This window comes from Caloenas nicobarica, chromosome 1 (genome assembly GCF_036013445.1).
Source record: "Caloenas nicobarica isolate bCalNic1 chromosome 1, bCalNic1.hap1, whole genome shotgun sequence".
NCBI lineage: Eukaryota > Metazoa > Chordata > Aves > Columbiformes > Columbidae > Caloenas > Caloenas nicobarica.
Window position 1 is genome coordinate 73,629,857 of NC_088245.1, and position 15,991 is coordinate 73,645,847.

A 15,991-nucleotide genomic window follows, 5' to 3' on the forward strand; every position below is an offset into this window, starting at 1 on the left:
GTTTACCTGGACTTCAGCAAAGCGTTTGACACAGTTTCTCACAGCTTCGTCTTAGACAAACTGGCAAAATACAGACTGGATGGGTGGTCTGGGACATGGGCAGGGAACTGGCTCATGGATGGCACCTCAGAGGGTGGTGATAAGTGGTTTTCACTCAGGCTGGCAGCCTGTCACAGTGGGGTCCCCCAGGGATCAGTACTGGGCCACATGCTGTTCAGCATAGAATCACAGAATGTCCTGAGTTGGAAGGGACCTAGAAGGATCATCGAGTCCAACTCCTGTCCCTGCACAGGACAACCCCACAGTTCACACCATGTGTCTGAGGGCTTTGTCCAGTCTCTTCTTGAACACTGTCAGGCTTGAGGCTGTGACTGCCTCCCTGGGGAGTCTGTTCCAGTGCTCCACCACCCTCTGGGTGAAGAACCTTTTCCTAATGTCCAACCTTCATAAATGATCTGGATGATAGGATTGAAAGCACCCTCACCATGTTTGCTGATGACACTCAACTGGGTGGACAAGTCAGAAGAGAGAGCCATCTTACAGAGAGACCTGGACAGGCTGGAAGAGTTGGCTAGCAAGAACCATGTGTGAAGTTTAACAAAGACAAGTGCAAGGTCCTGCACACGTGATGACGTAACCAAAGAGCTCAGTGCAGGCTGGGATCTGTGTGGCTGGGCAGCAGCCTGCTGAAAGGGAGCTGGGGTGGATAACAAGGTGAACATGAGCGCAGTACGCTGCTGCAGCAACAAAGGCATCCACCGGAGCATTGCTAGCGGAGGTAGAGACATGGCCATCCCAGTCAGGTTGCACCTAGAGTACTGTGTCTGGCTCTGCTCCCCTCTGCTTGTTTGACTGAAAGCAAGTTAATGTTCTTCATGCAGTTAGAAACCTTTCTTTTTCGTAGCTAGCACAGTCATTGTTTGGATTTAGTTTGAGAACAAGACGATAACATCCCAGGACAGAATTAATGTTTTCCTCCAAGTAACTTGCCTGTGTTTTTGAGTTGGACCAAAGAGAATGGAAGACCTTACTGTTATCTTAGTTGTTGTCTGGGAGCCAAGGTCTTTCTGGACTCTCTTGCTGAAGGTGTGAGGCAGCTGGGAAGGGAAGCACGGATGTGCCAGACCTCGACTGACATCCAGAGTGATCAATAAGAGTATTCCATGCCATCAGCATCATGCTTCATATTTAAGGAGAGTCAGGTTTTTTGGGTAGGAAGACCCATTCCAGTTCTGCTCCCTTTCAGATGTTTGGGGTGGGTGGGTTGTTTGTTTTGGTTTTGTTTTTTTAGTTTGGCCTTTTGCCATTCTGCCATTTTGCAGTGGCCTTTGGGCTTTTCTGCCTTCTTCCCCTGTTCTGGGATTGGCTGTTCAGGACCAGAGTGCTCTCTTCCTGGGACTGGCTGCTTGGTGTGGATGGAGTTCGTGAGGAATTGCATCGAGAATCACTTATTTTATATTTTGTTTTCCATTTTATATGTAGTAGTAGTAGTAGTATTTTAGTATTAGTTGTTCTATTAAACTGGTTTTATCTCAGTCCTTGAGTTTTTCCCTTGCCTTTGATTCTATGCCCTATTTGGGGGCGGGGTGGTGGGGAGTGAGCAAGCAGATATCATAGTTTTGATTGCTAGCTGCAGTTAAACCACGACATCCCCACAATTCCAAAAAGATGCAGACAGACTGGAGAGGGCCTAAAGGAGAGCCACGAAGATGATCAGAAGGCTGGAGAACATGCCCTTTGAGAAATGACTGAAGGATTTAGATTTTTTTCTCCCTGGAGAAGAGAAGGCTTGGGGGGACCTCCTCACAGTTTTCCAGTACTTAAAGGGCAGCTACAAGGAGGATGGAGGCTCTCACTTTACAAGGAGCCACATGGAGAAGACAGGGGCAACTGGTACAGGTTGCACTGGGAGAGGTTTAATCTCAATATAAGAAGGAAATATTTTACAGCAAGAGCAATCACTCACTGGCATAACCTGCCGAGGGATGTCGTAGAGTCCCCGTCACTGGAAGTTTTCAAGATGTGACTGGACAGGATGTTAGTTAATCTAATCTAGGCCCCTTCCCCACAAAAGGTTGGACTAGATAGATGATCTTCAAGGTCCTTTCCAACCTGGGCTGGTCTAAGATCCTGTGGTTCTACATTGAAAATTAAACTTTGATCATGAGTTAAGATGAAAGGTGATGCTTTGCATGCTGTCACCCTGCTTATGGCACTAGGTTAATTACAGGTACATCATATTGGGTTTCTCTGACAGTATCCCAGATTTACATTGGAAAGTGTGTTTTTTCCAGAGCCTGCGTGCTGTCGTCTTCTCTGGGAGTTGTCAGTACTGAGGCTGTCAGGCACCTTGTAGAACTGGGCTCTTAACGTTTGTTAATGGTCTAAGAATGGCCCGATAGGGACAGACAGTTTCTGTTATTTGCATCTCTTCAGTGCTATGGATATAAGCCAGTGCACCTCTGCCTCCTCTTGACTGCCACTGGCCTTGGTCCACTAGACCTGGGTGGGCTGCTCATCTACGTAGCCTTGTGTAGGTTCTAGGACGAGCTGTAGCTGCAGCTGAATTTTATTTTCACAAATGGGGTAGGCATAATGATTGAGCTCTAGACTTGAACCAATCAAATTACAAGTGTAAACTACCATACATTTAAATCTGAGATTATCAAAAAGGTAAATTCACTGCATTAGCCTGTTTATTACAGTTATTACTGGTATTCAAGAGGGAATTGAATCGAGAGTATCTGACAGCAAGAAAGACTCTTAGGATGCCTCACTGTGCAATCCAGTCTGTAACTTTAAAATAGAAGTAACACTTCGAAATTATTATTTTATTGTTCCTGCTGACCCTTAAGTACAGCATCTTGAAAGTACAGCTTTAATTCATTTATTTTGAATAAGCTGTACTTTCATGAGGTTTGCATTCATTATTGTTCTAGGATACACAAAGCCCTTATCCTACAGGCAGAATATCTGGGTTTTTTTCTGAGGCCATTTAGTTTTTGTACTTAATTCCATTTTTTTCATGGAACTACTTGATCTTTCAGTAAAGGTAGTGTTTGTGGTTGCACCACATCTGTTTCCTGTTGTAGTCTCTATATTCTCACTGTGGTTTGCAGTATTCTGAATGGCCTCAGAATGTGAAACCCACACCGCATTGTGGTTAAAGCAGCATAAACTGCTGGAAAAGCTGCCTCAGAGCAGCAGAAGGTGGGTTTCTCGGATGGGGGATTCTGTGGGGACAGGCTTCACTGTGATGAGATCCATCTGAGGCTGGAGAAGAGGAATGAACACATAAAGCAGTATCACCTGGGACTCGGTCGTCACGTGAATTTCAATATGTGAAAAGATGATGCTGAAATCCTTTGAAATTGGTTGATCAGTGGTTGTTTCTTTTTCCTTCTGTTTATTATACATATCATCCCTATATCCCTTGCCACTTTCCTTCTGCCTTACACCAGGCTGTTTGATTCTGTAGCCTATTGATGAGATTCTGTTCAAATGTCCTAAAATGCAGCCAAAGTGACTGCAGATAACATGGTGCTATGGAACTATTCATATAGTGGTACCCAGCTGCTAATGGGCAGGTGTTTATATTAAGTAATATAGCACAGATAGGCTCAGGTAAGATTGCATGGGGGTAGGGTGGCAAGTATGTATGAGTCCTTTCAGATAGGCACCTGTTTTGTCTAGGTGACATAAAGCTGTCTTTCAAAATAACGTGTATGTAGCAAAACAAAAATTAATTGAAAGCAGATACTTAAAGATTAAGTCCTCCCTTCTCTTTTCCTGGCTATCTTTCAGTATGGGGAAGCTTATTTGAACAGCTCCCCTTTTAAAGTTTGCCAGAGAAAGTTCATCTTGCACCATGCACCTTCCAACTAATTCTCTTTGCCAGTAGTTAAGCACCCCCATACATATAAAAGTTTTTTCCTTTTGTAAGTACATGCCAAAAAGTGTAGTATGTAAAGATACTGCTTTGTGATAGGAGTGTCTTAGTGGTTATTACTGTGTGGTTTTAGTCAATTCACTTTGCAACATACATCCATTCCGTATATCTCCTTGGTCTGCTAGCAAGCGCCAATTGCCGTATATTAATTAGTTGCAAGAAATGGCTCATCTCTGTAGTTTAAGGGGAAGGGGGAAACAAGTCATCACGGACACTCAAGATGATTGTGTCATAGTTAGAAAAGGGGTGGTAGGCAAAAGGGAATGACCAGTTTTGCTTGGTAGTAGTGGTGATGGTTTCTTGAAGGGATGGTGAGCTTAAGGACCATAACTCACAGTTTGTCTTGCAGATGTTAAATCTGTGTCCCTGGTTCTAAAGTTAACCATTAGTCTGTTGTTTGCAACCTCATTTATCCAAAGAGAGTGTAGGAGGCATGCTGCTAGGAATTGAGAGAGCCAGCAGATGCTGAAATTTTCTGAAGTAGAATAAATGGAATAGCAGGGCTTGTTTTCAAAAGGAAGTCCAGAAATTAGGCAATTATGCTGGGCTCTGAGCCCAGCTAAACAATCCGTGATAGGAAAAGCTATGTTCGGATTTGGTTACCAGTGTAAAGAACATAAGTTACAGCTTTAGGATGGTAAATGCACCATAATGCAAAGTGAAGCTGCAAGTATTGTGCTTGACTTTCTAAAGGATCTTAGTAAGAATGCAAGAGGAAAAAAAACTTCACCAAGTAATGCTCATCTTATTTTTGTGACGTGTGGGCATTAGTACATTTGTAGAAGCGTGCCATATATGCTATCGGACTGAAGATTTTTTTAGTAAGCCAATGTCACAGACTAATTATGAGCTTTTTCTAAAGAATGTGAAGCTTATTCCTATAAACCAGCAAGTATGCAGAGCCCCTTTCATTTTTCTGTGGGAAATGTGCACATAAAGATTTGATTCCCATTCTAACATGCTGAGAGTAAGTGCAGTAATGTCAGGTTTATGACAGGGAATAGTTTTAAGGATAAACTGAATTGTCTATGGCTGTCTTAATTCCACCAAGGCAAATGAGAGAGATTTGAAAACATGATTTAGTAAGTCACCCTTTTTCCAGTCCTTAACACTTGGATAGTGGGAAGAATGTTTCAGACACTAGTATACAATCTAGAATTTTGTGAATCACATGTTTTGGGGAAATTTTTACATGAAGGCTTTTTTTCTTTTCTTTTTTTCTCTTTTTGAGGGGAGGAGGGTGGGAGGGAGGGGTAGTATACGTGCTATAAACTTAAACTGTAAACTTGAAACAAGAAGAAATATTTCAGAAGGAACTTTTCTATAAAATTGCGGTACTGAATCATTTTTAAGCATCTCTTAAAACATAGGACTCTCTTCACTCCTGTCACTGTGGTACTTTTTATGCTAATACTTGGCATTCATAAGGTGTTTGATCACTTGAACATGCATACATATATCTAATCCTTTCAGTGCCTCTTTGAGGAAGTTAGGTATTATGTCTTTTTAGTGGTGGAGAAAAATGACACAGTAAATTCAAGTATCTTGATCAAAGGCATGCAATTATTTACAGACTATTAGTGTTCTTTCTAGTACAAAAAATACTGAACTTAATTTTGAAGAGTGTAAAACTGGTTCTGTATTCAGACTTGGGAATACAAACATGTTCTGTAGATTTTCTTGAATGTTTACCTCCCATAATTTATGTAGGGCCTCCTCTTACTGCTATCTGTAACCTGGGTAAAGCTCACTTGAGACAGGCCGTGGACTACAAGATACTGAGCCAGGACTCCTTGACGTTGTAAGCTTGTCTTCATTTGTGTAAAACGCAGTGTCTCCCACTTAAAAACATAAGTTGGAAATGAGAGAGAGAGGCAACTTCCAACAGACATGCATATTAGTTCCTAAAGCAAGTATAAGGAATGTTTGGTCATAATTTCACATTATGATCTGTTTATAAGACTAGCCTTATACATAAGGGATCCTCCATGGGTTTTAGAATAAGTACCTGTTGAAATACAGTCTTTTTTTATTAGACCGCTCTGTGACATTGATAGCATTTTAATGGCTAGGAGATTATTTTTAATTTCAAGTCTTAAGTGTGGAGCAGCTAGTTAATTAATCTCTGATAGAGTGGCAGAATTATTCTGTATACATAATAAGTTTGTGTGTATCCATAGGTCATGAATGCTGATGGAACTGGGAGAAGAGTTCTGGTGGAGGACAAGCTGCCTCATATCTTTGGGTTCACATTGCTGGGAGACTACGTTTATTGGACAGACTGGCAAAGACGCAGCATTGAACGTGTGCATAAGCGAACAGCAGAAAGAGAGATCATCATAGATCAGCTACCTGATCTAATGGGCCTGAAAGCTACAAACGTCCACCAGATCATTGGTGAGTGAGACTACTAATCAGGCAAGTAAAATGAAATAGAAAATTTCAGCAGTGATCTTCTGCAGGTATCACTTTATAACAGGTCAGGTTTTTAGAAATGGGTAGAATCCAGTTTTATTGCATGATAACTGCAGACTGAAGCTTGATGGGATGGGGCAGGTCTTTTGTGAGGTGCTTCAGTTCTCTAACTTGGAAGAGTATCAACTGGAAAACACCAGGCAGCCCCCAAAATGGGTAACTTTCAGCTTCTTAGGGAATTGGAGCAGGTCATAGGTCTGAACAACCCTGGATCCAGTAAGGGGAGAAGAAAGATCCTGGAAAATTAGAACTTCTCTTTGTAACAGCCAGCTATTAGATTAGCCCAGCTGTTTATGAAACTGCAGCTGTAGCAGCTTTTCATCTTGCAATCTGAACATGTGCTCCCGGTATGTGAAAGCTAAGAATGAGCCTGTTTTATTCTGTTCAGTGCTTTTCACATAAATACTGCAAAATCATCTTTGAAAATAGTTAGGAGTACTTTCTGTCCTATAGCGTCTGGGGTGTAAAAATGTGGGATCTAGCTTTAAATTTGCTGGTTTTGGCCATCCAAACACTGGTAGCAGTGCAGCTGTGGCACCACAGAACTCATCACATTCCCTGAATATCCTGCTATGTGGATAGGGCTTGCAGCTTCTTTCTGCCATGTCTGGATTGTACTCCAGGGAATTAATCAAATTTAATCTGAGTGTATCTTTGCATTGCTGCTACCATGTTAACAAGATGCCAAAAGGTACGTGTGTTGTAAATGCAGCTCTCTTTCCAACTGTTTGGCTAATTGAACTTGGGACACCGGGCCTCTCACAGTAGGTGGATTTCCAGCATGGGCAGGTATACAAGTTAGTATTGCAAAGAGCCGCTTTACTAGTATCCTGGAGAGAAGAGGCCATTGAATGGATGTGAAAATGGATCTGCAAATTTTCCATCTGTAGGAACACAATTGGGGTATGTAAACGAGCCAGTGTACTGCAGACCACAGCAAAACATACGCTTGCTTACTGTCCTACTCATGTCCATTTAGTGCTGCTGTTGTGGATCGGGAACATCGACAGCTGTTGGAGTCCAGGTCCCTTTCCCTAGTGCTGGGTTTGTTTCATGGGGTCGGGAAAACAAGCGCTGGCTTTCAAGCCGTGTAGAGAAACAGCTTTCTAAACGATTACAGGAAATGAACAAAAATGAATTTATTCAGAGAACAAAAGGTGAAAAACTTTACATATTTCTTAAAGACTCATAGTGTTGCTGATGCATGTGAGGACTGGCTTAATCTTCCAACTCAAGTCAGTTTGCAGTGATTGCTTTTGCTTTTGTTGCATGCTTAGGTACAAACCCTTGCGCAGAGGATAACGGCGGCTGCAGCCACCTTTGTCTGTACAGACCCCAAGGCCTTCGCTGCGCTTGCCCCATAGGCTTAGAGCTCATCAACGACATGAAGACCTGCATCGTCCCAGAAGCTTTCCTGCTGTTTTCTCGGAGAGCAGATATCAGGCGAATCTCTTTGGAAACAAACAACAACAACGTTGCTATTCCACTCACTGGGGTCAAGGAAGCTTCTGCTCTGGATTTTGATGTAACAGACAATCGAATTTACTGGACTGACATTTCACTGAAGGTAGAGATTTATTCTATATTGGCTATTAAGTTGTTACAAGATTCTTTAGATGCTTAAGAATGGATCGACAAATGTGATTTACAAGATTCAAGGGATAGGTAAAAGAGCTTGTTCTAACTATGAATGGCATACATTTTTGTTATACTGGCAGCATTCTCTCCTGTAAATCCCTTAAATCTCATGTATCCTTTCTGTGAAAATGTTTAAGTTTGCAAAAGTAAAGTTTTTTGGCAGAAAGCTGAGAAGAATGGCATATGGCAGGAGGTTTGGGGGATCACAGGTGTTTTGCCAGATCTGTTTAATGGAGGGAAGACTTGTCTTGGGTCAGGAAGTTAAAATGGATCTTACCTATTTATTAACTCATATAGTTACTGCACGTGAGACGTATTATGAATCACAGGCTTTGTAAAACAGGTCTAAGTTCTAGACTGACAAATCGGAAAAGGCCGAGGGTAGATGTTTAAATATGCTGGTTAATGGAGTGACAGAAATCTGTGTATTGTCTGCCTGTTATCTCTGTTATCAGTGAGTCTAGTTATTCCCTTTGTTTTTAATAGGTTGTAGATATAGCCAAATTCGTGAGTGCCAAAAATTAGTTTTTTAATAAAATGAAGTTTTGTGCAATTGGCTTGAGACCTGTGCCAACAGTAACTCATGGGTCTTTGCAACTGAAGAATCATAAAAATTGAAAACATAGACTTTGAGAGAGGTGACTTAGCTGAACTCTTTAGGTATGGTATTAATTTGATTTGTGTTTTAAATAAAAATAAAGCAATAATCTGATCAATTTTTAAGAGTGATACAGATGCACACTGAGATACAAACCTCCCTGCTGTGTCCTGTCACAAACTGGCATAATTCGCAGGTAGCATCCAAACTGGGAAGTAAACAAAAAAATCATTCTTGGTGTTAACTTCTGATGGGTTACAAGTATGAGGAGTGTGCGTGGAGAGGAACATTAAGGACGCAGAAAGGAAGCCCATGTTTGTCAGAAAGAATTTTGTACTATCCTAAATGTTATTTCTTTGCTTTCAGGCTTGTAAGTATTTGGACATAGTAAATTAGGGAATGCCTAAACTCTGATGTATCATTAAAATATAATTCTGGCTCAGTCTGCTATCACAGGCTGATCCATGATGGCAAGAGTTTAAAACAAGTCTTTTGAATAAAAGACCAAGAAGAAATTATGTTTCGTGAAATTAAATTAAACCATCAGTATTGAAGCACTTGCTCTACTGAGCTAATCGGTCATTAGATTGTTTTATTCTATTTGCTGTTCTATCCTGAACTTTTTCATTAGGCTGCTTTAAATATTGTTCTGCGTTATAACATCGATGCTTTTGTATAATCCTGGGAGAGCCAAAATATTTCCCCCTCAAAGCTGGCACTGAGTTATTAAGGTCACTTTGGCATGTAGACTGCTTAATTGAACCAGACTAGTTATCCCATTTATTTCCCCAGTGAAATGCTATTGTAATTGACACAGAATACATTCACAGAGTACAGTAAATCATTACTTCTGAATAGCAGCATTGTTCGCCTTGCAAATAAGTAGCATATTGTAAGATCCTCTTTCCCTATGAGATGCCTAAAATCTGAAAGTGTTTAAAATGCAACAAAGAAAACAACCAGCCCAATGACAGACGGGTAAAATTTCAATTTGCCTGTGTATCTTGGTATCCCTGCAGACCATCAGCAGAGCATTTATGAATGGCAGCGCACTGGAACATGTTGTGGAGTTTGGCTTGGATTACCCAGAAGGCATGGCTGTGGATTGGCTGGGCAAGAACTTGTATTGGGCTGACACTGGAACAAATCGTATAGAAGTGGCAAAGCTGGATGGGCAGCATCGCCAAGTGCTGGTGTGGAAAGATCTCGACAGTCCCCGGGCATTGGCCTTGGACCCTGCTGAGGGGTAACTTGCTGGTTTAATTTTATGTTTATGAATGGTGAAAAACAACATTGTAATATTTCCTCTCGGGCATGCTGGTTAGGTACTGCCTGTAAATCCTGAGAGAGCTGAGCTGGGGAATACAACCTGGTAATTTAGAGTATAAGGGCTGGAGGAATACGCTCTTAATGTCCTGAATAATCATTAAGAATACTACTGAAAAAAAATGAGAGCAGCTCATTAAAAAGGGATTTATAGTTAGTTTTTTAATTAACCACAGAATCAAAGAAGTGTTAGGTTTATGGAATTCATTAATTAGAAAAGGTCTGTAGCATTGAAAAGAAAATATTTGTCCTTTCAAAAATGAGGATCTTTTTCATCACAAGTTAGAGTCCAATAAAGGTATTAAATGATTTCACTTGAGAGTGGGGGACTGAAGCTTATTGTCTTGAGATTAAGGAAGGTGCTTGTTTCTTCAGATGAGGGAGGCTTTTTAGTTGGTATGGACAAGGGAAGCAAGGACAGAGAAAGAATGGAAACAGTTATACCCACCTCTGCCCAAAATGAAAGAGATCCTGAGAAGAAACTTCTCAGTTGGATTCAAATGTAAAAGCAAAAGTAGGGGAAGGAATGGGGTAAGACAAAGCAAAACTAATAGTTCTTCTACCCTGAAATGCTCATTTGAGATTAACTAATAAATGCAAAACCTTTTTGAGGTTATACCAGCATGGTCTTTTTCTTACTTTACAAATGAGGGAACTTCATTTTCAAGTGTTATGTACAGTACCTAAAGAAAACATAAACACATGCAAGCCTGTGCTACTGCCAAATGAGGCATAAACTGGCATATGAGTATGTAATAGTTCATACTTTTGCTCCAATGGAAATGCCATACAGTTTTGTGTTATTCTGCCCTTGGCTGAAATGTAACACACTGTTACATGGCTGACTGACTTAGTTGTGTGGAGATGTGCAGTGGCACCTACTAACAACAGTGCCCTGCACATCTGCCTTTTTGTATGCCTTCGTTTGATGGACAGTTGAATAGCAACAGAAGCTAAATGCCATGGAAAATATCTTGCTAAATAACCAGGTATAAATGAAGCTGCCAACTGCCAACCTTTTGCCTCTTAACTGACATGCATGGATTAGTTAAGATTGAAGTTCTTATGGAACTTGCTGGTGAAAATCCAGCTCCAAGTGGCAAAAATAATGTTGAAGCATTTTGAGGAAACCTGACTCACTTCCTCGCTTGTATTTTGAAAAAAACACTTAAGGGGCTTAATAAATGCTCACATGTACAGCTCTTGTTTTTTTCTTGTTCTTTCTAAGGAGTTCCGTTTCTCCCCTTGAGTTTTCCTTTGGATAAGTGTGATTATTTTTTTTCTTTTGTCCTTTTAATCAGGTTTATGTACTGGACTGAATGGGGTGGTAAGCCAAAGATTGATAGAGCTGCTATGGATGGCACCGAGAGGACGACTCTGGTACCGAACGTGGGACGTGCTAATGGCCTAACTATTGATTATGCTAAAAGACGGCTGTACTGGACTGACCTTGATACCAACCTGATAGAATCCTCCAACATGCTAGGTGAGCTCCAGAGCCCTGGGCGGTGGTGTGGAGGTGCTACTGCTTTTTCACAGTTCCCTGTGGCAAATTATTGCTTAAATAATGCAAAGATACACATCTTAAGACAAAAATAGATTTTTTTTTTTTCCCCAAACTCACATGCCTTTAACATTTGCTTCTATAATTGATGTTTATGCAACACAGCATTTAGCGAGGCCTTGATTTTCTTGTAGGTGATGTAGTTGCTCACGAAGTTAAAATTATACAAGCTGAACATGTTTTCAGTTATATGTAGGACAAAGCTGTCAACTCTCAGTGTTTTGGAGAGTCTTGTTTTGCTGCTCTGAAGAGCACTGGCAAATACATAACATGCACTTCATCATCTGTAAAAAGGTAGAGAGAAAGCCAAGATAACAACAGCTTATTGGATGTTTTTCACAATGTAATTTAATAGAATTTGTTTTTTAATCTCTGTTGATATCCTCAGGGTTCAGGCAATTTTTTTTCCAGTATCCTGCACACTAAGGATCTTTTCCTGGCTAGTACTAGTCACCAGGGGGACTCTCCCTCTGACACGGGGGTCTCTGCGATTGTTTTATAAACTGGTCATTACAGCTAAATAGAGGTGGAATATTTTTTTCTTTCACCATCCCAGGGTAGTGTGCTGAGGGCCTGAGTCCTCTCAGATTTGCGCAGTATCTTTTTTTAACTTCTCAGCACCCACAGGAGTGAACTGCCTTGTTATGTACGAAATTATTCAGATTAGTGTTATCACTAGCCAGTATTTAAGGCTAAAGGACTTTTTCTGCTTTAAGCAGTACATTTGCAATAGTGGAACAAAGCTAGAAAAAGATCAAAACAGGAAAATGCATTATAGAAATTATATGTAATGTAAAAGCTTTCCTTCAGCTTCTCATGTATTTTGGTGTGCTGTTGGGGCTGGCTCAGCGTTCCCCTGTGTACCGTGGAACTGGACACAGTATTAGAATTTCATCTTCTCTGTGGCTGGTGACAGCAGAGTGTAGGGCTGTGCATCCTTGTCTTCTCTGTGCATCCTTGTTTTCCCTGTACAAAGGAGGAGTGAATTCTCGTTTCATTATCTCCCATTCATTTTCAGTGACTAGACAGCAGGATGTCCCACGGTAAAGAAGTGGTTGAAGTTATTTCCCCTTCTGTGCCCTGCTTCTTAAGGTCTATTAACATTTCCACAATGTAGACATTTAACTGTTTCCTACCTTGAGTTTCTGACTGTTTCTTCCTGTTACGGCATTCCAGAGTCAGATTAATTTAACCTTGTGCATTTGATTTTTCTCATAATACAATGTAGGATTTTATGAAGCTGAGAACAGTTCTCTCTCTCTAAGCAGCAGGCAGAGACCCAAATGTGCTGTGGGAGATGGTGAACTGGGAATAGTGTCAGGATCCTGCATGTCCATCCAAGGGAACTTGTTTGTTTCGGGGAGGAGGGAAAGGACAGAGTCTTTTTGAGGACCCTGATCATTTTCAAAACTGGGACTTTTTTCATTAGTAAATTCCATTTTCTGTGAATCGCAAGCAGGATTAGCAGATTTCTGTGATAGGTTCTCAGACTTCGGGATGGTCTTTTAAGTATTGTACATTACTTGATAATTTACTTTTGTAATAGTGAACTAGTGGCTTTGAAGTAATTATGTGTTAAGTTTTCTGTGCAGGGGGCATGTCCAACAGCATTAAACAGCATATCGTTTGTCCCTGTGTAATTGTGGTTTTTCTCTCCCTTCCTTTTTGTGAAACAGGCCTTGACCGTGAGATTATAGCCGATGACTTGCCTCACCCATTTGGCTTGACTCAGTATCAGGATTACATTTACTGGACTGACTGGAGCCGGCGTAGCATTGAACGAGCCAACAAGACCAGCGGCCAGAACCGAACCATCATCCAAGGGCATTTGGATTATGTGATGGACATCTTGGTCTTCCATTCCTCCAGGCAGGCCGGCTGGAATGAGTGCGCCTCCAGCAATGGTCACTGCTCCCACCTGTGCTTAGCTGTCCCTGTTGGTGGCTTTGTCTGCGGCTGCCCAGCTCACTATTCCTTGAACTCTGACAACAGGACTTGTAGCGGTAAGCCCTAATGTGTGAAAATAAAACAGAGAATCAGGTGTGTTTAGGAACAGTTGCAAGCATTGTACTTGGAGGAGGGAAGGGTTTCATTTTTACATGAGATGGTGAAGCTTGTTTGCTGGTATGCCAAGTGAAATCTAGTTTCTATTTTTAATACCAAATGTGTATTTGAAAAACTTGTGGTTCCTTAGTCTCCCTCTGTAGGAAGAATGGTATATTGAAATATAATTTTCTAATACTAGAATCCTACCGACTTTTTCAGAGAAGACAGGGTGCAGAAAGCAAAAAATCTTTCAACAGACCGATATCACAGTAAAATAAGAAGAGTAGCTCTAGCGAATATTTTTAGTGACTCAGCTAAATCTATGTGAGCAGGAAGGCTCAAAATGCTTTTGTTTTTGTATCTGTCTGTCAAACACTCCTCAGGTGCTTGCTTGCGTATTTTTTTCTAAACTTGCCTGACATAAAGGATATGGGATAGTTTGGTCTATATTCTGGACTTTGCGTAGCCTGTAGGTGAATCAGGCTTTAATTCTGTAGTAGTTCTGTTTGCTGACTGATGAGATGCTGAGATGGGCCACTCTCGTACCCCCAAAAGTGTGTGTTTCTTGGTGAGGAGAGCCTCGGCTCCATGGTCAGCCCAGCACTTCAGATTTCTGATCTCAGGGCAGCCAAGCCCCATTTTTCTTTATTGTTGTGCAGAATACAAACCGCAAGGCCCCTTGGGCTGTGTGTAATTAGTTTTTAACCAAATAATTTATCCATCTCTCAATAACTGGCTGCCAGTGAAGCTCTCATAACTTTGGCAACCACACTGGATGGCTGATTTCCACTGCTGTCATTCAGATTAGTCAGTGGGTGAAGAGATTCATGGTACAGAGAGACAGATTGTATCTTGTCTGCATTATGCATGAGTAGAGACATCCAACTGTTGGTTTAAAGCCAAAAGCAGGGCAGCTTGTTCCACAAATGCCACCTCATGGCATTTTTTGAAAATCATGCTCTTCAGAAAACTCTGCTTTTTCTAGCTCCCATGTGTCCTGTACTCCTCCTTTCCTTTTTTTATTACAAGAGATGTTTGCATGGCAACTAGTTTTTTGTACTCTAACACTCTCACACCTTCCTGTGAGTTAGAAGCATGGCTGGCACCTCTCTGGTGATGACTGTGATTTTGTAGGTGGAGGAATTTGACTTCCAGCAGAGAATAAGTCATGTTTTCTTGTCAAAATGCTCTTGGTAACAAAGGAAGGAGAAATACAGGACACATGTTGTGAGCAAATAGAACCATTTACCCGCAATACAGTTCAGGGCTGTTCGTAGGGTATTAGGAGTTTCCCTTCTGCTGTGTTCAAACCTGGAAACTTTCCAACTTCTCATTTGTAGGTAATTGGAGACTTAAGCTTCTCTGTGTATAATCTGATTTTTTTCTCTTGGCCACTGTAATTGGAGCATGAATGGTTTTAACTTTCTCTTGCCTGTTTTACTTGCTTATATATTCCTGAGCATTATTATTAGTCCAAGCCCTGTCTAGAGGCCGGTTCCTCCCTTCTGGATCACCCTGACCATACGTGCATAGATTCTTTTAATTACAGGAAGGACACACTGCTCTGAGATCTGGTATCTCATCAGACCTACCACGTGCCATGAAGTTTGAAGGCGGTGTTAGACAGGAGACTCCATTTGCCTGCCAAAAATATAGTTAAAATATATGACTCTTGGGAAGGAGAATGATGAAATCTGAGAAGAGCTTTCTGAAATTGATACTGTTTCAGAAATGTGGAGACTCAAGAGGGGAGATTCTGCTGTTGCTTTTTATAATGAGCTATCAGTTCAAAGTTGGAAGCCAGGCAATCTTAGACAATAAGAGGGTGTCTTTGGGGAAAAGTGGAAAGAATTTTAGGTGCTTATGGTATGTTTTCCTGCATTGTTTTATCTTAAGCTTTTTTCCCTTTCCATTACCCTCTTAACTGCTTGGTAAGGATTCTGATGTTTTCTGAATCTATTATTTTGTTGTACACATTCATATGAACTTGGCTTTTATTTTTTTGTGCTTTCTTTTACAGTTTAGAGCTAAGTAGAAAGCAGCTGAAATTATTGGAGAAATGCTTGAAGGGGAAATACAGGTTTTCCAGAAAGCAAATGTATCTTGCAATTAGGTGTGATTATTATAGGATGCTAGGATCGAGTGTTAGTTACCAAGGAAACTCCCCCCACCTTTTTTTTTTTTTTTCCAGCAGCCAGAGTAAATGTTCAAAGCATATGCCTAAAATAACAAAGGAAGGTGATGATGTTCTCTGGAAGACTTTTGCTGCCTCCCCTTTCCAAGGTGCTGCTTTACCAGTTTTACAGGCTGGATTGGATGAGTGCAGTGTCCCACTGCTAATCCCTCCAGACTTGTGCTGTAGAGAATTGATAGTACAAACTTCAGAGAGGCTACA

At 41.1% G+C, this 15,991-nt stretch overlaps 1 protein-coding gene across 3 annotated transcripts in view; it reads left to right on the plus strand.

Moving 5' to 3' along the window:
- Positions 1 to 15,991, plus strand: part of LRP6 (LDL receptor related protein 6) — a 124,003-nt gene that overhangs the window by 84,684 nt on the left and 23,328 nt on the right. For all 3 annotated transcript variants that reach the window (XM_065632091.1, XM_065632099.1, XM_065632107.1), the window contains 5 exons: positions 6,130 to 6,346; positions 7,702 to 7,991; positions 9,680 to 9,906; positions 11,288 to 11,472; positions 13,227 to 13,553. In XM_065632091.1, coding sequence (XP_065488163.1) covers positions 6,130 to 6,346; positions 7,702 to 7,991; positions 9,680 to 9,906; positions 11,288 to 11,472; positions 13,227 to 13,553 — 1,246 coding nt within the window. The remainder of the gene's footprint in view (positions 1 to 6,129; positions 6,347 to 7,701; positions 7,992 to 9,679; positions 9,907 to 11,287; positions 11,473 to 13,226; positions 13,554 to 15,991) is intronic.